The 23228-nt window shown below is 54.3% G+C and overlaps 8 protein-coding genes across 8 annotated transcripts; 5 read left to right on the forward strand and 3 right to left on the reverse strand.

Moving 5' to 3' along the window:
• Positions 1–1340: 1340 nt before the first annotated feature.
• Positions 1341–2952, reverse strand: DACRYDRAFT_104357 (uncharacterized protein; the record flags this gene model as incomplete). Its single annotated transcript, XM_040767910.1, has 2 exons — positions 1341–2708; positions 2758–2952. The coding sequence occupies 2 exons, from the start codon at positions 2950–2952 to the stop codon at positions 1341–1343; spliced, it is 1563 nt and encodes a 520-aa protein (XP_040632762.1).
• Positions 2953–3608: 656 nt separating this feature from the next.
• On the reverse strand, positions 3609–10471 carry DACRYDRAFT_113893 (uncharacterized protein; the record flags this gene model as incomplete). The annotated part of the gene is made up of 16 exons (XM_040769720.1): positions 3609–3769; positions 3819–3864; positions 3919–4078; positions 4124–4278; positions 4325–4423; positions 4470–4553; positions 4606–4710; positions 4759–4848; positions 4898–4960; positions 5008–5076; positions 5122–6125; positions 6354–6521; positions 6572–6700; positions 6747–6800; positions 6847–9789; positions 9838–10471. 16 exons carry the CDS (start codon positions 10469–10471, stop codon positions 3609–3611), a joined length of 5964 nt encoding a protein of 1987 aa, XP_040632763.1.
• Positions 10472–10681: 210 nt separating this feature from the next.
• Positions 10682–12431, forward strand: DACRYDRAFT_75284 (CDC73-domain-containing protein; the record flags this gene model as incomplete). Its single annotated transcript, XM_040776123.1, has 5 exons — positions 10682–11308; positions 11384–11489; positions 11538–11817; positions 11879–12044; positions 12147–12431. The coding sequence occupies 5 exons, from the start codon at positions 10682–10684 to the stop codon at positions 12252–12254; spliced, it is 1287 nt and encodes a 428-aa protein (XP_040632764.1). The 3' UTR covers positions 12255–12431.
• A 326-nt stretch (positions 12432–12757) lies between these two features.
• Positions 12758–14327, reverse strand: DACRYDRAFT_104360 (uncharacterized protein; the record flags this gene model as incomplete). Its single annotated transcript, XM_040767911.1, has 10 exons — positions 12758–13168; positions 13214–13252; positions 13312–13356; positions 13402–13507; positions 13588–13707; positions 13754–13785; positions 13835–13932; positions 13984–14026; positions 14076–14153; positions 14208–14327. 10 exons carry the CDS (start codon positions 14325–14327, stop codon positions 12758–12760), a joined length of 1092 nt encoding a protein of 363 aa, XP_040632765.1.
• Positions 14328–15256: 929 nt separating this feature from the next.
• Positions 15257–17264, forward strand: DACRYDRAFT_104361 (sugar transporter; the record flags this gene model as incomplete). Its single annotated transcript, XM_040767912.1, has 8 exons — positions 15257–15491; positions 15543–15655; positions 15706–16124; positions 16176–16382; positions 16433–16471; positions 16521–16956; positions 17012–17068; positions 17142–17264. 8 exons carry the CDS (start codon positions 15257–15259, stop codon positions 17262–17264), a joined length of 1629 nt encoding a protein of 542 aa, XP_040632766.1.
• Positions 17265–17561: 297 nt separating this feature from the next.
• On the forward strand, positions 17562–20010 carry DACRYDRAFT_104362 (uncharacterized protein; the record flags this gene model as incomplete). The annotated part of the gene is made up of 2 exons (XM_040767913.1): positions 17562–18698; positions 19621–20010. The coding sequence occupies 2 exons, from the start codon at positions 17562–17564 to the stop codon at positions 20008–20010; spliced, it is 1527 nt and encodes a 508-aa protein (XP_040632767.1).
• A 452-nt stretch (positions 20011–20462) lies between these two features.
• On the forward strand, positions 20463–21356 carry DACRYDRAFT_62576 (NADP-binding protein; the record flags this gene model as incomplete). Its single annotated transcript, XM_040775706.1, has 3 exons — positions 20463–20508; positions 20557–21051; positions 21100–21356. The coding sequence occupies 3 exons, from the start codon at positions 20463–20465 to the stop codon at positions 21300–21302; spliced, it is 744 nt and encodes a 247-aa protein (XP_040632768.1). The 3' UTR covers positions 21303–21356.
• A 366-nt stretch (positions 21357–21722) lies between these two features.
• DACRYDRAFT_104364 (NADP-binding protein) lies at positions 21723–22637 on the forward strand (the record flags this gene model as incomplete). The annotated part of the gene is made up of 3 exons (XM_040767914.1): positions 21723–21768; positions 21815–22104; positions 22161–22637. 3 exons carry the CDS (start codon positions 21723–21725, stop codon positions 22635–22637), a joined length of 813 nt encoding a protein of 270 aa, XP_040632769.1.
• Positions 22638–23228: the final 591 nt, after the last annotated feature.

Consider the following 23228-nt stretch of genomic DNA (forward strand, 5'->3'; position numbering starts at 1 on the left):
GACGAAGACGACCAATGGAAGCTGTTGTAACTGCCCTGCGAAGGAGGCAAGGCAGGGAGCGACTGCACACGCTGTACGGACGGGCACCCCGAAGGCTTTGTCTATGTATATGTCAGCATATATGCGCCTTCACCGTCACGAAAGCTCTCACCGGTTGTCCCCACCATAGAAGGAGCTTCATGGAGGGCATATACCTTGTCGGATGGGACGTATTTGCGCATGCGCTGGACACCAATCGTGTCGGACAACTCGCTCAAGAAGCCGGCTACTTGATCGACCACAGCCTCCATGGTGACGTATTCCTCTTCCATATACATGCCGTCGTCGTCGTCGCCTTCTTGGTCATCATCACCCGCATCCTCGACATAATGAAAAGGCGTGGGTGCTCTCTTCAGAGCAGGGCGGTCGGGGTCGTGAACCTGTGTGCATCCTCTTGCAAACGCAGGGCGCGCCTTTGCACTGACAGATACCGTCTGTCGGCTACGTGACGCCCGTCTATGCAGAGAGTCGCGTCTGTTGTGCCGAGGTGGATATGCCGGAGTATCCATGTATGCGCCAGTTCTCGGAGGTGCAGACCCACCACCGGGCGGCTGGCGAAAGCACGACTTGGGCGGGTTTGGACGAGCAGAAGAGCTGCTCGGTGATGCGGTGACAGACGATGCATTTGGTTCTAGTGCTGCGATGCGGGCTTGATGAACGCTCTGCATGTTATGCAGGTCAGATGCGACGGAGTTGTTTGTGTTGTTGTAGGTTGATGGAGTCAGCCGCCGGGGCCCAAGTCAGTTGATGGTGACGGAGAGTGTGTGGTGAACCCAGCTGTGGATGTTAGCTGAGGAGGAAAGAGGGGGAGATCCCCCCTCGCCATCAGCTCATTATATCCAGAGTCAATTCGAGTGCTGTGTCTCATCTGAGGTGTGATCGAGGTGGGACGAGAGACCGAGACATTAATGCGCTCATCGTTTCTTGGTCGGCGGACGTCCGGGATTCTCACATTCAAGCCGAGACATGAATACCCTCGTAGCCTCCCGATCGGCGGGCATCGGCAGCCCTCAGTACTTTGAATGACACGGACAATAACAAATTCTAATGCCGAGACAGTCTGGTTTTTGGGCGCGTGATTCGGTGCCATAACATCTCGGTAACCTAACACTCAGTGCTGTGCATACATGGTACATAGGTATTGGGTCACATGACTTGTCTCGGGCCGTCACCAGCGCTAGAGGAACAAGCATCACAGTCTATCAGCACTTTTAGGTTAGTGAATGGCAGCTTGCATAGAGAAATTCCCCACGGTATTTGACAATTCGCCTTGTTGACCTTGTTTTAATCGTGACGGCTCTTCAATATCCTTCAAAAGTAATTCGAAGGGCCTCGGCAAGCTGCTCTTTGCCCGGCCATTGATGCTGGGATGCGTAGGAACCAAAACTGTTGAGGTGGGGGAATAGAAGATAGAGAAACTTTGCGGTATTGTCCGGATGGGTGCATAGGCTGCTTTGAGTTTGGAACTCAGTTAGGCGTGAGCTGGGTCGAATGTGGGTTGGAAGAGGAAATGTCAACAATTCCTCAGGAAGATCGAAATTGAGATCCAGCGTGAGACGTTTGAGGTGGTTGAGTGAGCACGCGATATGAATCAGCGCCTGTCGCGTGCAGAACGGTCGTTGGATGGAAGAAGTATAGAAGCGCAGGACTTCCCACCGTGGCATTGCGGTGGCAATATGTGCGATCTCAAGGTCCGATATCTCAAGTAGGTCGTCGGAATAGAAATCTAGGTAACGGAGATGCGGGAACAGCGTCAAAAGAGTCAGTGCCTTCTTCACCGGGGCTTGATTTTGTTGCTCGCGTACATGCACTCGCAGCACCTCAATAGTGGAGCTCCACTGGTTAAGTAGGGAAAAGGTCTCTTCCATCTGCGGTAGCTCCTGTGACCATGTTAAGGTCACTGACCGTAGGTGGGGCGAAAGGATGCGGTGCAGCAAACGTGGGAAGTTTGGTGTAACGGCCATCCCCGTCGTTCTGATGATCCAATGCTCCAGGACAGGAAGCTCCCCGAGACAGGCCACGCTCGGATGACATAGATCCCCTCGGTTATTGATTGAGAATTCCAGCTGCAACTCTTGCAACCTCGATATGCGGCTGACTTGGCGAATCAGTTCCTCGTTATACTCTATTCCGAGTAATCGCAAAGTGGTTAGACTTCCCATACAATGTAGAAGGTCCCCGGAGAGGAGGAGTCCACCGGGTTGAGACAAGCTGCCTAAATGCAAGCTAATAGAAAGGTGTTGCAGAGTCCTCGAGCTGGAACACATTGCATTCCAAAGGTGGGGTGCCCCCTGTTCATACCACATTCCGAAGGAATCCCACAGAGTGATTTCCACCCTGATTAAGGTCAGGTGGGACAGAAGAACGGAGCAAACGCGTGCCGCAGGAGGGCTTGAGAGGCCGACGTCAATCGCCTCTAATCGCGGAAATAGATAGGCATCCTGACCGGCGGTCGAAAGCAAGGTGAGAGCACGAAAGGTGGGCCCCCAATCGTCCGTATCTGAATTCGTGAACATACTTGAATCGTCGCTGTTTGTATTGTCCTCGGAGCTTGTGTCGGCCCCTGTATCCGGTATGCTCAACGTTCTCGTCCACATGGACGACGACTTGAACCGATGCCACTCGACTGCAGTCAGAGGACGCGAAAGGGTACAGCTATCGCTGGCATCCTGTCGCTCATGTCAGTAGCCTTTCTCCCGCGTGCTGAACATCGCTCACGGAAGGGATTTGGATTTGGTCTTCATCTGGTAGAATCGCACAAAGTGCTTTGGCAGTGCCCAAGTGGGTCCAGAGGCGCGGGTGCGCAAACTTCCATAAGTGTCGACAGGTCATACCAAGGCGGAGGACCTCTGGATGTTCTAGTGATCCAAGTATGTAGATCAGCAGGTCTTGGATAAGCCAGACACGATGCATGATGCGCGAAACTGCAACATCATTCAAGGGCCAGCGAAGGCGCGGTCAGAGTTTTCGGTGGGTGCCAAGGAGAGAGTTGGAGATGTACATCATGCAGGCTGGGGCACATTGAAGATATATATGCGGTAGGACAGCCACTCCTTCTGATATATTCTTGTAGTCAAAACAAGCACATCGCGGATATTGGGCGGCTTTGGGCCATCCAATTCAAACGTAAATGACACGCATCGATCTTCCAAGCCGCGATGCAACCATTCATTAGTTATCCGTGATCCTCCTGAAATACAAACATTCTCAGTGCTGATGAAGTGTCAATTGAAGTAAGAAAGCGGGTATCGAGAGGCGTTTAAGCAAAAACATTAATTTTGATGTCCAGTACCGAGGAGCAGATTAATGTCCAGACCCTTACTGGTAGAAGGCACTTCTTTGCCCGGAAGAAGGGGTTGATATCTACTGATGACGTTGGCCGACTTTTTGTACGCAGGAAAACTCGCAGAAGTCTTCCAGAAACAGGGGTATAGCATAAGACTGGTCATCGAAGATTATCCGCGGAAGGTGTACAATGAGAGGCTCGGGATATGTACAACAAATGAGGATCTAGTAATACAGGGAAAGGAGTCCTTGCAATTCAAAGATCTGGTCGAGAAAAGAACGGCCTATCTCCTCCGAGAGGCTCTCTTCTCCGCTCTGCTGCATGCCTGTACGGCATCATTGAGCGCCTTCATCCATGAATGACATTCTCTAGGCGATGCGGCACGCAGGCCGACTGATTCTCCACCCCGTGGGTATGCCAGCACAAGCTGGAAGTGGGAATCATCTGAAGATGATAAGTCATGTATGGGATATCCACGATGTAGCGGACATACCGCGGCTAGGCATGTCTTTCACGGATAGTTCTGATAGGGGTATGGGCTGTAGAGCGGTGAGAATCACGGATAGCATAAGGAGTGCGTATGTCTCACTGACCATGCGGTAGAGGGTCATAGGGGAATCGGTTGTCATCACGAGAATGTCTGAACATAAGAATACCTGCAATCGTCTGCCGCTCTTGGCCTTATATAGTGTCCCTTCTTTCAGGAGCCGCCTGTGCCCCATGTACCGAGTATCAGAGTTGAGAATCAGTTGCCTGCAATCGATTAGACATCGGGTGTTGGCATGGCCACGGACATACCCGTTGCCGATCCATAGGTCTTTCGAGACAGCAGCCAGTCGTTCCTCCCCTTCACGCTCTCTGATACTCTCGTTAATAGTGTCGAGAATCGCAGTAGCGGTATCCAGCGCCCGCTGGATAGCAGGTGCGTCAACCCCCTCTGTATAATGCAGCACCTGACCAAGTTCAATACGGCATCTGCATAGAAGGATGCATTATCACCTGTCGCAGGAGGAGAGGATAACGGGTTATTCGCTGCATTGGCTCAAGAAGATACGAGGACAAGTCTAATCCTCGTACGTCGGGATCGATTCGAAGTTGCTGTCCAAGATGTCAATATTGGGCAATGCGATAAAACGTGCCGTACGTCGAGATGTTCACCAAGGGGTTTATTTGTTTCTCGAAGCCGCTGGAGGACGCGGGAGGCAGGGGCTTGATTGACACAATAAGACTAACTTCATCGGTGAGAAGATCCCCAGTCTCGCAGAGTACGGATCACGTGCCTCGTAGATGACCATGTTGGCCATGTACTCTTCGAGGATGTCGCCAATAACATCGACATAAAGACGACACTGCTTTTGTCTCTCTTCCAGAGAGCTCAGGAACGTCTGCATCGCATGAGTATAATCACTGCTCGAGGAGAATGCACAACGTACTGAGTTACAAAGCAGTATGTCCTCAATGTTATCAAATATGAGCTTGCCGGATTTCTGGTCCAGATACTCGATGATGCTCTTGTAGAAGATCTCATAAAGGGTCAGAACAAAACATCTTAATCAGGTAGAAAGAATGTACTTCGACAATAAGTTGCAAGTCACGAACGTAGGTGTCTTCAGTATTGATAAGTTCGAAAATGGCCTGAATAAATCAGTTCGAGAACAGTGCAGGGCATTGACGTAGCTGACTTCTTGCCGCTTCCTCTCGCGGTCCGGCATACCCTCCAAGGCTTCCTTGGAGACAAGTGTGGACCAAGTCTGTCACAAATCAGCAGGGCCTGAGACTGCAAAACCGCAACTGACCGTGCCAAAAGCAGGGCTATTTTCCCTTGATGCCGCCCCCGAAATGGGAGCGCTGATGGGCCCACTGATAATCGGCGGAGGTCTGAGCTCTCCTAGACCCGCAGACCCCGGTTTGATCTTGTTCAAGAAGCTTGCCCAGCTGGAGCGGAGATCATCGGAGCGAGAAGCAGCATGCTGAGAGGTGGCGGAGCCTATGGAATTAACGGATCCGACTGTAAGCACGGGAGACAAGGGAGTGAATCCGGGAGACGACGGTGTGGGCATCGTCTCCAGGGAGATAGTGGAAGCCATAGATTGACGATTGCGGGGTTGACGCTGTCTGAATTCTTCATACCGCTGGAAGGCATCGTCAACATACCGAACAGCTGGCGACTGAGGAGTCGGTGATGTGGGGATCGAGGGAATGGGCAATGGCTTGTTTCTATTCAGTTCCGGGACCGTCTGCAATTTTTGCAAGTCAGCAACATTGGTGAGATGGGGAGGACGATGTCTCCGACTCATTCGGCGAACAGGGGGGGGTGGAGGCTTTCTGTGAGTGTCAGTCTTGACGACGAGGCCAGCGGCTTCCATGACGCGTTGTCTCTCAATCTCTCGCGCCTTTTGTTCTGCTAGCCGCTTGGCCTCGCGATACTCTTTATCCTCGTGGCCGTCCTCGTGTTCTTCGTTCTCCTCGCTCTCGAACGACAGATACTCGTCGTCGGATGAGGATGACTCCTCATCATCCGGGACGGCCTCGGAACTAGGGCCAGGCGAAGAAGGGAAAGGACTGAAGACTGAGGAGGATGGAGTAGGCGGCGCCAAGCCGAGACCGACGGCCATCGCGCTAGTGGTGGATGAGAGTTCTGGGGAAGGATCAACACCACGCCGTGAAACGTCATTTTCCACGCGGCCCGGCCCGTGATCCTTCGGAAGCTTTGCTGTACCCTCCGCGTCGTGGTCCTCAGCTTCTTCGAATTCTAGGATGACCTCGTCTTCCGCGGAAAGGGCGGAGGCGAGTTTCGCACCTGCAGTTCAAAAAATGTCCAGGAAAGGATATATATTGAAGGAGTGTACCAAAAGTGGGGTAAGACGTCGTCGTACAAGGATGACGCCGCATATTGGATGTTGTAGTAGAGAGGTTGTAGAATTTTTCACGAAAGAGGGAGGAAAGAAACACCGAAAAGAACTATTTCAGCCTGCATTCGACGTTTAGACGGACTGGACTCCGCGAGATCGGCGCGGCGGGTACTGACCTTGTACTTCCAAATACGCCGCAGGGACGTTGAAGATGACCCCACCCTGCTCTGCTTTCCACCAGTTTCCGTCCGAGCGGTCGACGACGGTGATATGATCACCTTCAGCGAAGTTCAGCTCTTCCGGCGTCGAACCTTCATACGCGTACAGGGCCTTGGCAGCGACGACTGCGCAACGAAGTGAGGAGGCGAACGTTAATTGTCAGACGTAGACGCACTGTTGGACATCTCTTCCACATAGCTGCGGGGGAAGAATCCCAAAGCGCCCGTGGTGGCAACCTCACCATACCACCAGTCGCCACCAGCCTTGGCCGGGTGGGCAGCGATGACAAAGTTTTCCTGGAAGGCTGCACCAACATGAGCAACTTCACCTCACGCCAAAAAGGCACTTACTGAGATCCGCATCCCTCTGACCCTGATAAGCATACAGCGTCCTGACACAAACATCTACACCGGATCAGCTCGACCCCAGCAAGAAAAACACCGTACAAACCTTTGCTCATATCCACATCATCCAGCAGCCCAGCCTCCTGCACCTCCTCATGCTCCCCAATCTGGATTTCTGGCACGACGGTCCTAGCTGTCATCGGCTCAGACTCGGCATCCGCGTTGTCCTCATCCGCTTCAGCCACGCTCGGCACGCTAGGGGATACGCTGGCGCCTGCGTGATCAGCCGCTAGACCGGCATACCAGTCCACACTTTGTCTGTTGAGGGACCGGGGAGTCATCTCTTGATGTTCTTCCAGACCCGACAAGGGTTCCGGAGAAACACGAATAGCCGGCGAAGGGTAGGAAGGCTCGAGCGCCTCAGGCACAGGCACAGGATGCGCAATATACTCCGGTACACCGGCATCCCCTATCACCCTGCCGCCAGATGCAGGACCGGAACGGTCATTCGTCACCGTCTTCCGGAGCTTCGTTCCCGCCTGGATACCCGTCAAGAGCGCGCTGAGGTCTCCAGGGCCTGCAGGGGCAGGGACGGGAGCAGCGATGCCCGCTGCCATCGCTCGTGCCGGCGGTGGGGGAGCCAAAGGCGGAGCAGGAGGGGGAGGAGCAGACATAGCCGGACTGGTCGGCGTGCTCTCCCTGCCGCCGGACTGCCCACTCGTAGGTCGAGCAGGCATGATCCCCCCAAACAATTGTTTAGCGAGCACGGCACGCGTATTCCTATTAGCAGTATATTCGTCGTCTGAGCTGTCTTCCGAATCGGACTTCTCCTTGATCGAGCCCCAGTCGCTGTCTGAGGGAGCGGTGTTGAATACCGGGCGAGGGGCGGCGGCAACAGGGGTGGGAGCAGCGGCTCCGGCGCCCCCGGCGCCGGCTTTGAAGAAGGGGTTGTTGCCGCCTCCGGGGGTCGTAACCGCAGGAACAGCAGGCGCAGGAGGAGGGGTAGGTACGACCAACACTGTATCCTTGCGGAACGGGTTATGCCTCAGGGGTGCGGCGTTGCCATTCTGCGCCACAGGTACAGGAGCGACGGGCGCCGGAGGTGCAGGTGGAGCAGGAGCAGGGGGAGCGGGAGGTGTAGGCTCAGAAGGCCTGGGGGTCCTCTCCCTCCTCTCTCTCTCCCGTTTCTCCTGGGCCTCCGCGGCCTCCCGTTCCTCCCTCTCCTCTCTCTCAAGGAGCGCCATCCTTTCCTCTCTTTCTTTCTTCAGCTGCAGCTCTCGGTCTTTCCGTTGCTGCTGTTCCTGCAGCTCCCGGTCTTTCCGCTGCCGATCCTGTCGCTCCTTTTGCTCTCTCTCTTCCGCCTCCCGCTCCTCCCTCTCCGCTCGCTCAAGCTCCCGCATCCTCTCCTCCCTAGCCTGCCTCGCCGCCCGCGAAGCCTTGAGCGCTTCCTCCCTCTCGCGCAGAGCCTTCTCTTCCGGGTCCTCCCGTCCCGGTCCAAGTAGAGAGACAGGAGGAGTGGGCGCCGCTGGTGCGGAAGCAGGGGTGCGAGGAACAGGCACGGGCGCAGGGGGTGGAGGGGCAGCTACTACAGGCCGAGGGGAAGGCACAGGAACAACAGGCTTGCGCAACGGCGGCGGAGGCGGGGCGGCCCTGCCTTTCGGCTTCGGGGCTGGCGGTTTTGCCCCTGCCGTTCCTAGCGAAGGGGGTGTCGGCGCAGGGGGAGCGGCAGGAGCAGGTGCCGCAGGAGGAGGAGGGGCAGCCCCTCGCTCGCGCTCAATCCTCTCTCTCCTGACACGTTCCCTCTCTTCAGCCTCCCTCTCCCCCCTCCGACCCCTCTCCTCTTTCTCCCGCTTCTCCTCCTCCAGCCTCTTTTCTACTTCCTCGTCCACCCCGCCCGTCCCTACACCTGCAGGGGCGCTGGCCGTGTCCGTCTGAGGGGAAGGGGACGGCGCAAGCCCAAGCGCGCGCTGTCGTTCCAGGATCTTGCGCTGCGCTTCGGCTTTCAGGAACGCGGATCGTTCAGAGGGCGTCATGCTCCGGGTGTTGGCGACAGGGGTAGGCGTCCTCGCTGGTGCCTGGGGAGGGGGTGCGAGAGCGGGTGCAGGCGCAGAAGGGGGAGGAGCGGGGGAACGCGTTTCTCCACGGGATCGGGGACGGTCGCGATCGCGATCCCGGTCGTAGTCCCGTTCTCGGTCGGGGGCACGATCACGGTCGCGGTCACGGTCATACTCCCTGTCCCTTTCTCGGTCACGGTCGTATCCCCTATCCCTGTCCCTCTCTCTGTCGCGTTCGCGGTCACGATCATCGTACTCCCGATCCCTGTCTCTGTCCCTGCCCCTGTCCTCTCTATCCCTCTCATCAAACGTCCCCCTCTCGAACCCTCTCCCAGCATTCCGATCGTTCCTCCCATCCCGTCTCTCGACCCAATCTCTCTCATCCCTCTTCCTCCTCCTCTCCCTCTCCTCGACCTTCTGCTCCACCTCGGGGATCTTCTCATGCACCAGTCCCCAGAGTTCTCTTTCCAGTCTCCTCTTCTCTTCCGCAGTCGAAGACGAACCTCGGCGCTGGGCGAAGTCCAGGTCGTCCTTGACTCTCCTGACGCGCCAGCGCAGGTCATCAAGCTCTTTATCGAGCACTTCGTCCTCCCTATCTACCTGGGAACTGCGCTCCAGAGCGCGCCCCGCTTCCTCCAGCTCGCGACGCATAACTCCGAGGTCTTCGCGCCTCCCTTCGCCGGGCTCTTCACCCGAAAAGCGTACGGCACGGCGGTCAATATGCCGCTTATTGCTCGCGTATCCCCGAGAATCGTCGTCATCGTGTTTATACACTGTCGCGTCCTTGCGCGCCGCCGGAGTGGCAGAGGAATACAAGGAACGCGTTTTGGCGTAGGACGTTGGCTGGGTTCCAGGAGAAGAAGAAGGGGGAGTAGCGGAGCGCGTGTCGGTACGAAGGAGGTCTTTAAGGAAGTCTACGGAGGAGTTCAGGTCCCTTGACGAGGGGGGCACGAGTTCTTGCGGCAGTGTCTGAGGTACAGGTGCACCATTGAGCCCTAAAAACAGGTAAGACCCTTCTCATTCTGGGACAATAGAAGGCATACGTCTGTAGATGAGCCCCATAGCAACATGAAATTCGCCGAGATCCAATCTTCCCTTATTATCCGCATCCGCAAGGGTCCAAATCTGGGCCAGCTCGTCCCTGCTCAGCCCACTCTGGCCAAACACTTCGAGGGCGGTCGACCCATCGATGAACCCGGTGTTGGACGTGTCCCATGCGCGGAAGATAGAGTCGTACTGTTTCTTTTCTTCGCGTGTCAGGGCCCAGGAAGTGGGTTTCGCTGCTTGTGGAGCTCCTGTGGGCTGCGGCAGCTGGGGGAGAGCGGGGGCAGCGAAGGAGGTTGGAAGCGCTGGGGGGAGGGAGAGACCTTGAGGGCCTTGACCGGTGTATGGTGCAGAAGGGTTTGCAGGCATGAACGTATTCGCCATCGTGAGCAGTCTAGGGTCCACAGTGCCTGGGAATCCAGTAGGCTGGGGCATGAGCCTTCCGCCTGGGAAACCAGTAGGTTGGGCGCTCAACCCGCCTACTCCCATACCGCCTTGCATGGGGAATCCAGCAGGCTGTGAGAGAACCATCGGAGATGGAGAAGGACGGAGATACGGCTGAGGAGGTTGGAGAGGGATGTTGGGGTGAATGTACGGTTGACCATAGTTCTGACGAGGGGGATTCCAAGCCATGGTGGTGGTTGATGAAGAAGGGGGGGTAGGAGGGAGGAAGGAGAGAATGAGAACAGGAAACGCGCAGCGGGAGCAGTAACGCAACGTCACTGAATGGGCGATTAATTAGGGCAGGCACTTCATGAATCGCCACTCATTCAGGGCGCATACATCGAGCTCTCTGTTAGGCGCATACACTCAACACATTAGGCGCATATACTCAGCTTCATCATGGCCACTGACCCTCTCCTCCTCCTCCGTCAATCACTCCAGTCATCCTCTCCTCCTCTCCTCCTCCTCTCCGCCTCCGCCAACAACGACGAGCTCGCACCTTCACTCGCAATAAGCACACACATCCTCCTCCCACCTCTCACTCTACCAAAGTCAACTCCCACACGTCTCCTCCGCGCAGGCGTTCCCTCCTCTCCACCTCCATCACCAGAACAAGAACCAGACAAGTTCTACACCCTCGACTCTGTCTACTATGTCTACCTAGCACGTGCAGACGGGCCAGGCGACTACTTCCGTAAAGCACGCGATGCCGCCCTCTCCTCCCCAGCCGTATCCCTCGTAGATCGGCGTGCCGTCCTTGCTTGGCTCACAGATGCCACCGCCCCAGAGCCGGAGAACTTCGTACCCCTTCCCTCTCCAACAGAAAAGAAAGCGTACATCGCACCCCCCGAAGGACCCTTCACACCCCCTGGCTCCCCCCCACCGGGGTACCTCGACAAGTTCCGCGAATCTAAGAAACGCAGATACGTGCCGGATGAGGGGGATCGAGAATTTGTCAAGCGCTTGAAGGCAGAGGAGGTGCTGTTGAGAGATAGAAACAGCGTCCTTCGGGGATGGAAACTGAATGTTCGTCTCCCTTCCTTCCATCTGACACTGTTCCTGGTTGCTACTACCGCACATGTCTAACCCCCTTCGCTGCAGAACTACTCCGAACTACGCACTATCATCCAAAAACGGCTCAAAGCATCGAAAGATCCTCAAAAGCCTGCTGCCCGCCCAGCACCAGAAGCTAAGGCCAAAAAGTCCCGTTCGTGTCTTCCCTGTTCCCCTTCCCTGCTCGCTCACGCTCCCGCAGGCAACCAACACCCCATAATAATGATCTCCTCCTCCCCCACCTCGCTCATAACAATGCACAACGTCAAGCTCTTCCTAGAGTTTGCATCTTTCCTCCCCTCCTCCGTCGCGCGCGACCAAGCCCTCGCCGAAGGGATCCAGAAAGCAGAGGACGTCATCCCCGTGTACCGGAAGCGGGTCGTCACCCTCCCAAGCGGAGAGGTACAGGAGAGACTGGGAAAGTACTTTGTTGTTGATGGAGTGGAGGCGTTGGGAAAGTTCGGGTTTGGGGGTGATCCGTGGTACGTACTCTTTCCCTTCCCTTGTCCCTTGTGCACCCTCCCCCTGAACTCCAACGCTCAGGGACCGCGTCGTCTGCGTCCTCACCACAGGCCAAAGCTGGCAATTTAAGCCATACAAATGGCCCGACCCTAAGCAGCTCTTCCACCACGTCAAGGGCGTGTACGTCCAGTGGGCTCATGAGCCCTCGAACGCCTCCGTCAAGGACTGGAACGTCAGTGTTCTAAAAGTGCGCATCCTCCTCATCCTCATCCCTTTCCCAATTCCTTCCCGTCCCCTCTTCCACATCCCATGTGTGAATCTCGAACTGACAAACCCCTTTCACCCGCAGATCGACCAGTCAAGAAGGCACGTCGACAAGTCCGTCGTGGCCCAGTTTTGGAAAGAGCTTGATCAGTGGGTCGGGATCCATAAGCCTTGGCTAGCGGGGCCGACCTAGGCTTCGGACAGTAGCTGATGGGGCCTTGTGGATGCCACTTTGACTCAGAGAGGGGTCTGTTATCCGAGGGGAGGCATTTGAAGCGCTTGTGTTTTCTGTTTTAGCCTGCTTGTTTGGTCTGTCGAGTCTGTACTGTTCAGAACGCGCACGTTTTGCCTGTTCTGTTCATCCTGCTGGTAAATCGAGGTTCCTTTCTGACTAGCGTATGCCCTGGATGGTATCAGCATCCCGTATGCCGCTCACTGAAACTCGCCAGTGTTCGCAACACACGCTGTCCGACGAGTATCACGTGCCAACTGTTCTCCCAACTTGTTCGGCTTTCGGTTTTTCGTATCCCGATCGATGCACGTTCGTCGTCCTGAGACATCTCGTGATCTGCCACCAACTTGGATTCCAACTCGAGTTGAGACATCTCTGGACTGCCGTATGAGGCATATTCATCCTTCATTCTCCGATACTTCTGCAGTACAAGATCCTAGCTACTACTACAGCGCCCTAACAGCTCACATCGGCTCCACAGGGTTGTCCACCGCCCGCTTGCTCTCCATAAAAATATGATTCCTCGTCCCCTCCGGGAACTTATTCGGTCCATGAGGCTTATCCAGTCCCTGGCGCAAATTGAACGCTTCCAATTCCTCGCCCCCTCGTAAATAGACACTATCCACGCTCTCTTTGCCTTTGCCCTGCTTTTCCGCGGCGGCGGTGAGCCGCTCGAGCTCTTCCTCGATGCGCGCGGCTTTGTACGTGTAGTTCCTGGGATAGTAGCTCCGCCTTGGAGCGGTTGGGAGGTACTCTTCCGGGGAGAGAGGGCGTCCGAGCGCCCGGAGGACGACTTGCTCTACAAGGGAGAGGTCGGCGGCGGGGCGGGAGAAGTCGAACGGGGAGGAGAGGGAAACGTGGGGGTTGGAAATCACCTATGGGGAGTTAGGTGGGAGGAGGAGAGGGGAAGGGGTACGTACCCGTGGCTTGCGGATGTGATTCTGCGAGGCGGCGTGTGGCTGTTACAGTATGTCAACAGAGAGTTACGGAGCAGCGGAGACAGGGAGGCAGAACAGACCAGGTACACATGGGTGATAAACGTATCTCCTGCTTTGCCAGTCATCTGCCACTCGGTGAGTTTGGCCACGAGACGAGGGAATAAACGGACCTCAGTGAACACTTTGCAATCTTTGATGTGCGCGTATGTCTCGGGCGGGAATGGTGGATCGAGACCCTCCCTGTGCTTGAGGAAGAACTTACACACGCCTTTCATCCTTTCTCATAAATTAGTACCGACTTGGCCCAAAAGAGAGGAGGGAGAAGAGGGAGAGGAGCGGGGAAAGAGGAGACACACCCATCTTCGCAGATGTACGTCCCCCCACCACGCGGCTCGATGTCCGTGAACAGGTGGATGATCGTGAGTGCGATCTCACCCGAGTCGAGGAACTGGCGATACCAGTCATTGTCGGTGTGCCTATTAACTCTCAGCATTGCCGATCGTACAGTCAGCCAAAGCTCACCAGCCCTTGGCGGTCTGAGGAGGATACTCGTTCTATTTGATAGGAATGAATGTTTGAGTCTTGAGAATGGGGTTATCAGACCTTCTCCCAGTACTCGCTCCCGTTGTTGACGATGAATTGGTCGCCGTGCATGCTGTTTCGCACAGGGTCGAGACGCTCCTCGCCCCCAACGATATCACCTAAACAGCATGTGTGAGAATATCACTAAGAACCAGGTAGAAATCGGTTACAGATCGCCTTATAGGCATCAGGGCAGAACTCGGAGACGGGAATCTTTGTATGATGAGCAGGTAGACGTAGATGTGAGATGAAGACTACCTACATCCCGATGACGCGGCAGCTTGACGTATTCTTCTTTCCATGTCGAGGGATCGTGCTCATCATAGTCCATGCGAATCCACTGATAACGAATTTAGACGCCGCGGGTACACGCTTTTGAGCTAGAAAAGCTTACATAGTTTGACATGAAATCGTCAACATACTTCTTCTGGATCGCATTGGGAATCTTGAGCCACCCGTGCTCCAGAAAGTGGTCCCGCTGCTCCTGCGTCAAAAACTTGTACTCGACTGGCATCTTGCAGGATAGTTTCCTGTTGAAGCTCTGTCTGTTGATATGGTACCACGGGGTTTATAAGAACTGTTGTTCCGCAGACTGGTGATGCTCCTCCACCGGTCCAACGACGGCCGACCTCTCGTGCCTAGTCACGAGCATCGACAAAATTGGGCTGGTCCGACTCATGTGTTCTCGTGCAGCCGGAGTTTACGTCTGGAGCTCCGAGATGGTTGTTGGTTTGTGCCGAAGTAATGTTCGGCTGTTCTTCTCACCGACGGGAACAACGCTCAAAACGATACAGGTCAATTCATTCACTCCGCATTTATACGCGGAACCTTTACGTCATTAGGTCAAGGTTTGGGAAGGAAGCAAATCTCGGGTTCCATGTTCCTTTGACAATCCGTGTCTCCTCCTCTGTTCTCGCACGAACGAAGCGTCGTTGTCACATATACTGCCACCCATCTTGCTCTACGTAACTTCCTCCACCCGCTACTTCTGTTCTAGAGTGCTCTACATTCAGCGCGTCCTGTGGCCTACGCACCTCCACCAGCACGCTCTTCCAACTTAATTTGGAGCTACCTCGTCTCACCTGCCAGTGTGTTACGGCTCTCGATCAGTTTTAATCTGCTTTTGCCCACTTTCCTCCACCAACATATTCATCAATTTATGCACACCATGGCGATCAATTCCCTGAGATGTGTGCCTCCATCGATTTACCCCAGTCTCGGCGTGCTCTAACCAATGGTTCTGGCGGGGCCCCGCAATGACTGTTTTGGAAGGTCAGCTGTGTAGACTTCTCTTCGTTTCTAATTTGGGGCTCCACCCATGATCGGATCATCACTCCTCCACGATAGCCTGGCTTATAAAATCAGATGAATTTCAATACGGTTGAGTGCCTGAATCGGTATCTCCATTCTCGACCTTCTTCCAGCCTTATCCCGGTTACTGCCATGTCCTATACACCAGAAGAGAAAGAGAAAGCACCTGTTGCGGAGATCGAGCATCTCGAGCATGCAGGGCCTATCCCTGGGCCATCGACCCATCATCATGCACACAAACAGATGGTGATGGTAGATGAACGTCTGGCTGGTGCGCTCGCCGTTGACAAGCCAAATCCTTGGGGATCGGGATATCTGCAATTGTATCTAGCCAGCTTCATCGTCTTCTTTTGTTCAACTATGACCGGTGAGTCCTCTCCCACCTCTCTATACTGGACTCTACTTGACTTTTGCGAAGGTTATGATGGCGCTTTGCTTTCGTCTATCAATGCCCTCCCTAATTATACTGCTTACTATGGCCTTCCCGCATCTGGCAACACGTCAACTGGTATCGTCTTTGCAATCTTCAATGTGCGCATTCTTCCCATGTGTATTTGGACAGTCCATTCATGTCTGCTTAGGTGGGATCAATGGTCGGATCCTTCATGATGTTCCTCGCCGATTGGCTGGGTCGTCGGTGGGCGATGGCCATTGGTTGCGCGGGTGTTATCGTTGGTACTTGCATCACTTCTACTGCACGCACACTTCCTGTCTTCATCGGCGGCCGCTTCCTTCTCTCTTTCTTTGGGACGATCGCTTCGACTGCAGCACCGTGCTACATGATCGAGATTTCTCCGTCTCTCTACTCGGGAACGGTCTCGGGCCTGTACAACACCCTATTTTATTTTGGTTCTATTTTGGCATCAACTTCTGTGTATGGGGCGCATGTACACATGGGCGATTCGACACAAACTGATTGGCGGCTCCCACTCTGGCTGCAAATGGCGTGCCCTGCCATCGTCCTTGTCTTTATCTGGTTCTGTCCCGAATCTCCCCGCTGGTAAGCTCTTCCTATACTTGTGCCGTCACATACTTGAATGTACAATCACAGGCTGATTGGAGTTGGACGTGAAGCAGAGGCACGCGCAATGCTCGTCAAATATCATGCAAACGGGGACGAGCACCATCCGCTGGTACAACTCACCATGAAGGAGATGCGCGAAGCATTGGTCCGTGAGGGTCCGCTGAATTGGGCAAAGTTTTTCGATTGGCGCCCGTTGTTCAACACACCTGGAAGAAGGTTCCGCATGCTTGTCGGGTATGTCTTCAATACTAGTACGTATGCGGAGGTCCTGAATAATCGATTAGCATTGCCTTTGCCTGGTTCGGGCAGTTCTCTGGGCAGAAGTAAGCCCATTCTCTGCCCTTTCCCAGGAAAGCCGCTTATCGTCACCAGCATTGCCGTTTACTATCTTCCCAAGCTCTTACAGAACATTGGCGTGACAGACACCACGAAGCAACTCGAATATAATATCATCTACAACGTTCTTGGGTACGTTGTATCCACCGTTGGGGCGCGATTCCACGACATCCTTGGTCGGAGGACTATGTTCCTCATCTCTTGCACGGGGATGATCATCTCACTCTCAATTGTTGCGGGCACTGCAGCGGACTTCCTCAACACAGGTAGTCAGACAGCGTCCAAGGCATGCATTGCCTTTGCGTATGGACTCGGGTGCTCGTATGCTTGGGCTTTCACTTCAATGCATCCTATCTATCCCGGAGAGGTGATGAGCAACGACATGCGTGCCAAGGGGATGTGCCTATGCGGTATCGTCGCCGGAGCGGGAAGCTTTGTGAGTGTGTTCGCTGCCCCGACTGCGATGAACAACGTATGTGCGGTTCATTTGTTTTCTATAATACAAACTCATCCCGACCCCGCCATAGATACGCTACTGGTTCTACGCGTTCTTCGCATTCTGGGACGTGTTCGAGTGGCTGTTTGTATATTTCTTCTTCGTCGAGACCAAAGGAAGGACACTCGAAGGCGAGTTCATAAATTCCTCTGGCCGGAAAGGCAGCTCACGGAGAAACAGAACTGGAAGAGATCTTCAACTCACCAAACCCCGCGAAGGCGAGTGTGAACTTTGTCCGTATCGAAGTGGGTGATGCAGAGAAGGAGAAGCAGGAAACTGTGTAAGGTTTACAAATCGCGTCCTTTGTACTGTACAAGACATACTCCATTCTATGGACGAAGCAAATCGGGTAAGCAGCAGGACGTAATACGATTTTACTATTCTCGTGAAAACGTACAGTTCATCTTCCCATCGTGATGGAATTCGGCCGGGAAGCTGAACCCTGGCCGAAATTGCCGGATCCGGTAATCCGAAGTGTACGCGTCGTTGCTATCATCAGTCTTCTCCAGCGTCTTTATGTAGCCTGAACGTTGTCCAAACTCGGGCCCACGTCGTCCTTCTCCACTCCATCGTCTCCCACTATGTCGACGAAGGACGCCGCAACGCCGACATCCCGCGAAAAGCCAGCGTCTCCAAGTGCACCTTCAAAGAACCCAGCCAAAACACTCGCGTCCGTTCCACTGCCCGCCATCGTCATCGTTCTCATCTTCAGCTCCCTCTCCGCCATCGCATGGGCAATCATATGGACTCCCGTCCGCAACCAATCTCCAGACGCGACGCTGACGCTCATGACATTTTGCCCGCCAAAAGGCCCCCCAGCGCGGTATGCCTTGGTTCCTGCTTGGCTCGGTGGCTGGACTGTCCTTGCGAACGACGCGCTCTGCCAGCTCACGACCTTCTTCAGCCTCATTATCCACTCTCCATGGCCTGAAATCTCTCCCGGGACCGCGCCTGGCGGTGGTGGAAGGGAGCTGACCTGGGAGCTGGTGGTGACGATTATACCCGTTTTGGGGGTATTGTTCCTCGAAGCAGAGCGGCCAAGCGCGAGTGTATGGATCCGGTACCCGGTGTTCTGGGGTCTTCTCTACCAGAACATCGCCGGCGCAACTATCTTTCCCATCTGTTACATGCTGCTATTCGTCACCAGCCCGCCCCGCCTGCCCATCCCGAGTCATAGAGGGGAAGCCGTCTTCGTCGGTATCATCATCGGCTACGGCATCCCCACGCTTGGCATGCTGTTCTTTCAAGACGACCGGTGGGCACTGCTGTGGCAGTTCTTCCCACTTACTGTGCCCGTTGCACGAGACGTATGGGCAACTATCCGCCCCGCGGCGAAAGGGCCAGACCCGGAACTGGGCGATTTCTGGGCGCGTATGGCGCAGGGGCTTGGAGTGGTCCTGGGAACAGTGGTGCACGTACTGGCGCTGTTGGAGGCAGCCCCCTTGGATGGGGGCTACAACCGTATGTGGACAGCATACGCACGCACGTTCCTCCCAGTCCTACCCCTGCCAAACCCATTACAAGACCCACAAGGCCACCTCTGGCACTCGCTCGCCAACTTCCTCAAATGGAATTGGATCTTCATCTGGCTCAGCACATGGGTCGCAGCGCTCATCGCAGTCGTGCAGACAAGAACTGCAAGGGCGAGAAAAGAATTCCAGGAACTGGGGACGTGGGCGCTTATGGCTGCTGCGTTTGTCCTGATGGGACCGGCTGCGGTACTGTCCGGCACGTGGATGTGGAGGGATGATATCTTGTGGGAAGAGAGAGAAGGAAAGGGGGCATAAGCCTGATATTCCGCAGCGTCGACGTACTCACAACAGAAGCCCGAGAATTCCGTCAATCGATTATAATTTAACCATGGCAATGAAGAGTAGTGTTGGAGTCCTTCCAAGTGTGTCGATCCTGGGCTCAACAAGGCTTTTCACGAAAATCAATGAAATTCGGCATTTCAAGTTATGTCGCAGATCACCATGCTGGGGTTGATCAAGTGTGCGTGAGTGCGAGGCTGCGTTGCACGGCAGAATTTTCTCCGTGGGGTTTCCAGGCTTAAGAAGGCAAGTAATTGCAACGACTTCTCGGTGGATGTTCTGCACTCCAGCGGTTAGAGAGAGTATTGAGAACATCAATTATCTGATGATGTGCTGCCGAGCGGTCTGGAAGTTCAACGGTTGATGTAATCACGTGATCGTACATGGAGACCGTCATGGACCTCAGATAATGGGTCTACGGGTGAATATCTCCTTTCCCCCCGTCCTCGTAATGAAAATTTGGGGACCAATGGAAAGAGACAAATCAGTCCCATGGTGCAACTCGATATGGCGGGTTCATAGCGGGCGAGGAAGGACCGTCGCGACCGTTCTGAGCGATGTCCTTTTGACAAACGATGCGGAGGGAGGGAGAGTGGCGCGACTCGTGGACTTGATGAACGATCTTCGCCTTGCAAAGGATATGGAGAAGCGTTTGTGAGAGACCCAGAACTCTGACATCGCAGAGATGTGGTGGCAAGAATCAAAGCGCCCTCGATAGGTTCTGTGCGAGGTGACGAACAACCGTCGAGCGGGAGCAAAAGGAATCCAAGATCAGACACTTCGTTCAGCTGCTTCTTGTCCTCCAGCCTAAACCATATCCGCGCTCAAGTCCTTCCATGTACCCCCAGCGACGCTCTCCTCCCTCATCCCAAAGTTCCTCACCGACGCCCGGAATCAGCTCTCCCACCCGGACCTCCACGTAGCCCGAAAATGGAACCTCCTGGCTAGGGCGTGCAACCTCCTCACTGGGGAGGAACAGCGCTGGGTTGGGGAAAGGGCAAGTCATCTTGCTTGTACGGTGGAGATGACCCCTTGCGGCACAGAATTGGACGTCGTGGTGCTCGACGAGATACAGCTGCTTGCGGACCCCGATCGGGGATCGAGCTGGATGCAGGTGCTCCTAGGTGCGAATGCGCAAGAAGTGCATGTCTGTGGAGAGGACACAGCGGTCGGGCTTGTGCAGCGGATCGCTGAGGAGTGTGGGACGTCGTCGAGGTGAGGAGGTATGAGCGCCTTACGCCATTGAAGATGGCCAACCCTGAGGTCTTGACAAAGCCTTGTTACGTGATGCTGCAATCTCCGAAAGAGCCAGCGCAGCTTTATCAGCCTACACAAAGGCAGTTCTCTGTTCTGCCACCAACTCCGATCATACTTGAACTCTTGGCACAATATGTTAGCAATCGTCGACGGCGTTTAGCGGCGGGAAACGCTGCTGATGACTTTGTCTAATGATCGCACATGGAACATGCCGCTTCTTGTTAAGATCTGCTATAATCAGCGACCTCGTTCCCCCAGCAGCACATAGAAGCATGAGCTAGCCATCCCGTCGAGTATAAAACGTGTCGGTCGAACGATGAGGTAGGTAGACACAAGCAAACAGAGCAGAGTCGTCACCTCCTCGAACAACCTTCTACCTATCAAATACCGCCGAATTACATTCTGGGACACCCCATGGCTCCTACTGTTTATCTCGTCTCTGGAGCTAACCGTGGCATTGGTATGTCTCGAAGGCTATACCCAAGCCCTCGCTGATCTGTGATTTAAGGCTTCGGTATCGTCAAATCGCTTTTAGACCGCCCTGACGTCATTGTCTTTGCGGGCGTTCGCAAACCGGCTGGTGCTAGCGACCTCCTTTCTCTTCAGTCCAACCATTCCGAAAAGCTCCACATTCTACCTCTGACTTCTGCCTACCGATCTGATAACCTCGCCGCTGTCTCGGAGATCCAACGCATAGCAGGAAAGCTCGATGTCGTCATCGCCAATGCTGGCATCGCCAACTTCTGGGGTAGTATTCTAGAAACCCCGGATGCGGCGATGCGCGAGCATTATGAAGTCAACGTGATTGGGGCTACGGTGCTTTTCCAGTCCGTTTGGCCACTGCTCAAGCTTTCGACAAAGCCGGAATTCGCTATCATCTCTTCGGTCGCAGGTAGTATTGCTGCAGGAGCTTCCCTTCCAGCCGGCTTTTTTGCCTATGGTGCCAGCAAGGCTGCTGTGGACTATCTGGCGATGAAACTGCATTCTGAGCACCCAGAGCTGGGTAAATCTTCGCCCGTTATATTTACTTTAGTATTGACAGTGATAACAGTGTCCGTCCTCATCCACCCCGGCCCCGTGGCAACTGACATGGGTGCAAATGCCCACAAAGAAGACCCATTCGTCCGCGAGTCCATGCCCCTCATCAGCGTGGACGAAAGCGTGACTGGCATATTGAATGTTGTCGATAATGCCAAGCGCGAGCCAGACGGACCGAAGATGATAGGGCATGATGGTGTTGTTTGGCCATGGTGATTGACGAATTGTACTTGAAATCGCGGTGTTATTGTCCATGGCCCCTGAAAATTGGCTGATAATGAAGATATCGAATCTGTCCCTCGGTACTTGCCCCGCCGTGGTCAATCGTGCGCGTAGCCTCCCCGGATCACTCTAACATGTGCCAGCATCGATTCGACTATCTCATATTCTGTCTCCTGAGATGAGGTACATGTGATGCTTCGGAAGTGATATGGCCCCGTGCACTTCGGGGATTTCGGGACGAAAGTTGAGTGGAGACCTTGCTGGCGTTTGCATGATTCGTGGGATATCGCGGTTGCTGGCTGTCTTGTACTTCTCTAGAAAGGGTGAATAGCTAAAGAGGTCTTCAAGGAAGGCTGTCTCAAACGCTTACACATCTGTGTGTTCTCTCTTCATTTTTGCAGTGCCTCGCGCTTAATGTCTGCGACCGTTTATCTCATTTCTGGTGCCAATCGCGGAATCGGTATGAGGAATTACCACTTCTGTTACTTATCTCAACAGTCGTGTAGGGCTGGGCATGGTGGCTCAGTTGGCAGCACGAGATAATGTGCTTGTCGTTGCAGGCGTTCGTCGTCTGGACACCGGTGTTTCGGAACTGCACGCTCTTCAGGCGCGGTATCCAGGCAAGATCCGTATCTTGAAACTGCTGTCCACCGATAAACCGAACAACGAAGCCGCCATGGCCGAGATCAAGAAGGACGTCGGTAGGTTGGATGTCGTCATAGCCAATGCTGGGATATGCAGCGAATTTGCGCCCACATTGGAGCTATCAGCCGACGCGATCCGAGAACATCATGAGGTATGACGAAGACACTCGAGTTTGCCGCGCGATGCTTGGTTGATCCGGTTGATCAGGTCAACGTGCTCGGCCCTCTCATCCTGTTCCAATGCGCGTACCCACTGCTATCGACTACCGCCAGTGCTCCGAAGTTTGTTGTCATCTCGGCCGGAATGGGAAGCTTTGCTATTGGTCCATCAATTCTAGCAAATATGACTGCCTACGGTATGAGCAAGGCAGCTGTCAACTGGGTGGCTGCCAAGCTTCATTATGAGCATCCTGAACTTGGTGTGTTTTCTGAATCGCGAAGAAGGGACCAGAGCGATGCTGACAAGGAGGCACAAGTCACGCTGGCAATACACCCCGGAGTGGTCGACACGGATATGGCAACGACAGCGATCAACAATGAACCTTTGCTCATCGCCAACGCACAAGTCATCACAGTCGAGGAGTGTAAGGGATACGTAGATATCCCCATACTTACCATATACGGTAACACCGCCTCTAGGGTCATCGGATCGTCCGATGGACTTACACATAGTGGGTGGCTGTAGGCCACCCTTTTCTCTCATCTCTCTTTAGTACACCCACATTGTATTACTACTAGATAGTAATACATTGGATTAGTGTACCTATTGGGAGTGAAAGGGCATCGTAAGCCCTTTCACTTTTTTACACTACTCCTACAATCAGAGTATATCAGAGACTAGAGCAACAACCACTCCATGTTAGATCTTGGTCTCCATATAACAGAGACCAACAAAAAATGGCAGAACGGGAACATCCCCGGAAGACCAAGGTTGGTCCTAAAGCCTTGGGACCTGGGATTGTAGATACACCCACAACCATGCAAGGCTCTTTGAGCTTTTCTGAGCCTGGGTGAAACTCAGATTGGAGTCCCTTTCAACCAGACCCAGCATACAGGGATCAGGCTGCTGGTCCCAGTGCTCCTAGGGAGCAAATGGAAACAGAGGATTCCAATATGCAATTGGATAAGGATAACTTGACCAACAATGCTTCCAATAGAAGTGTAGGAAAGTTTGTGGGACAGCTGATCCCAAGTAGACCAAGTGGGTGTAAGGGCAACACAGGCTGACTAAGTCTGCTCACCTAAGAGTGCCAAGAGTCTAAGCAGGCAACAAGGA

This window comes from Dacryopinax primogenitus (genome assembly GCF_000292625.1).
Source record: "Dacryopinax primogenitus strain DJM-731 SS1 chromosome Unknown DACRYscaffold_2, whole genome shotgun sequence".
Classification (NCBI taxonomy): Eukaryota; Fungi; Basidiomycota; class Dacrymycetes; order Dacrymycetales; family Dacrymycetaceae; genus Dacryopinax; species Dacryopinax primogenitus.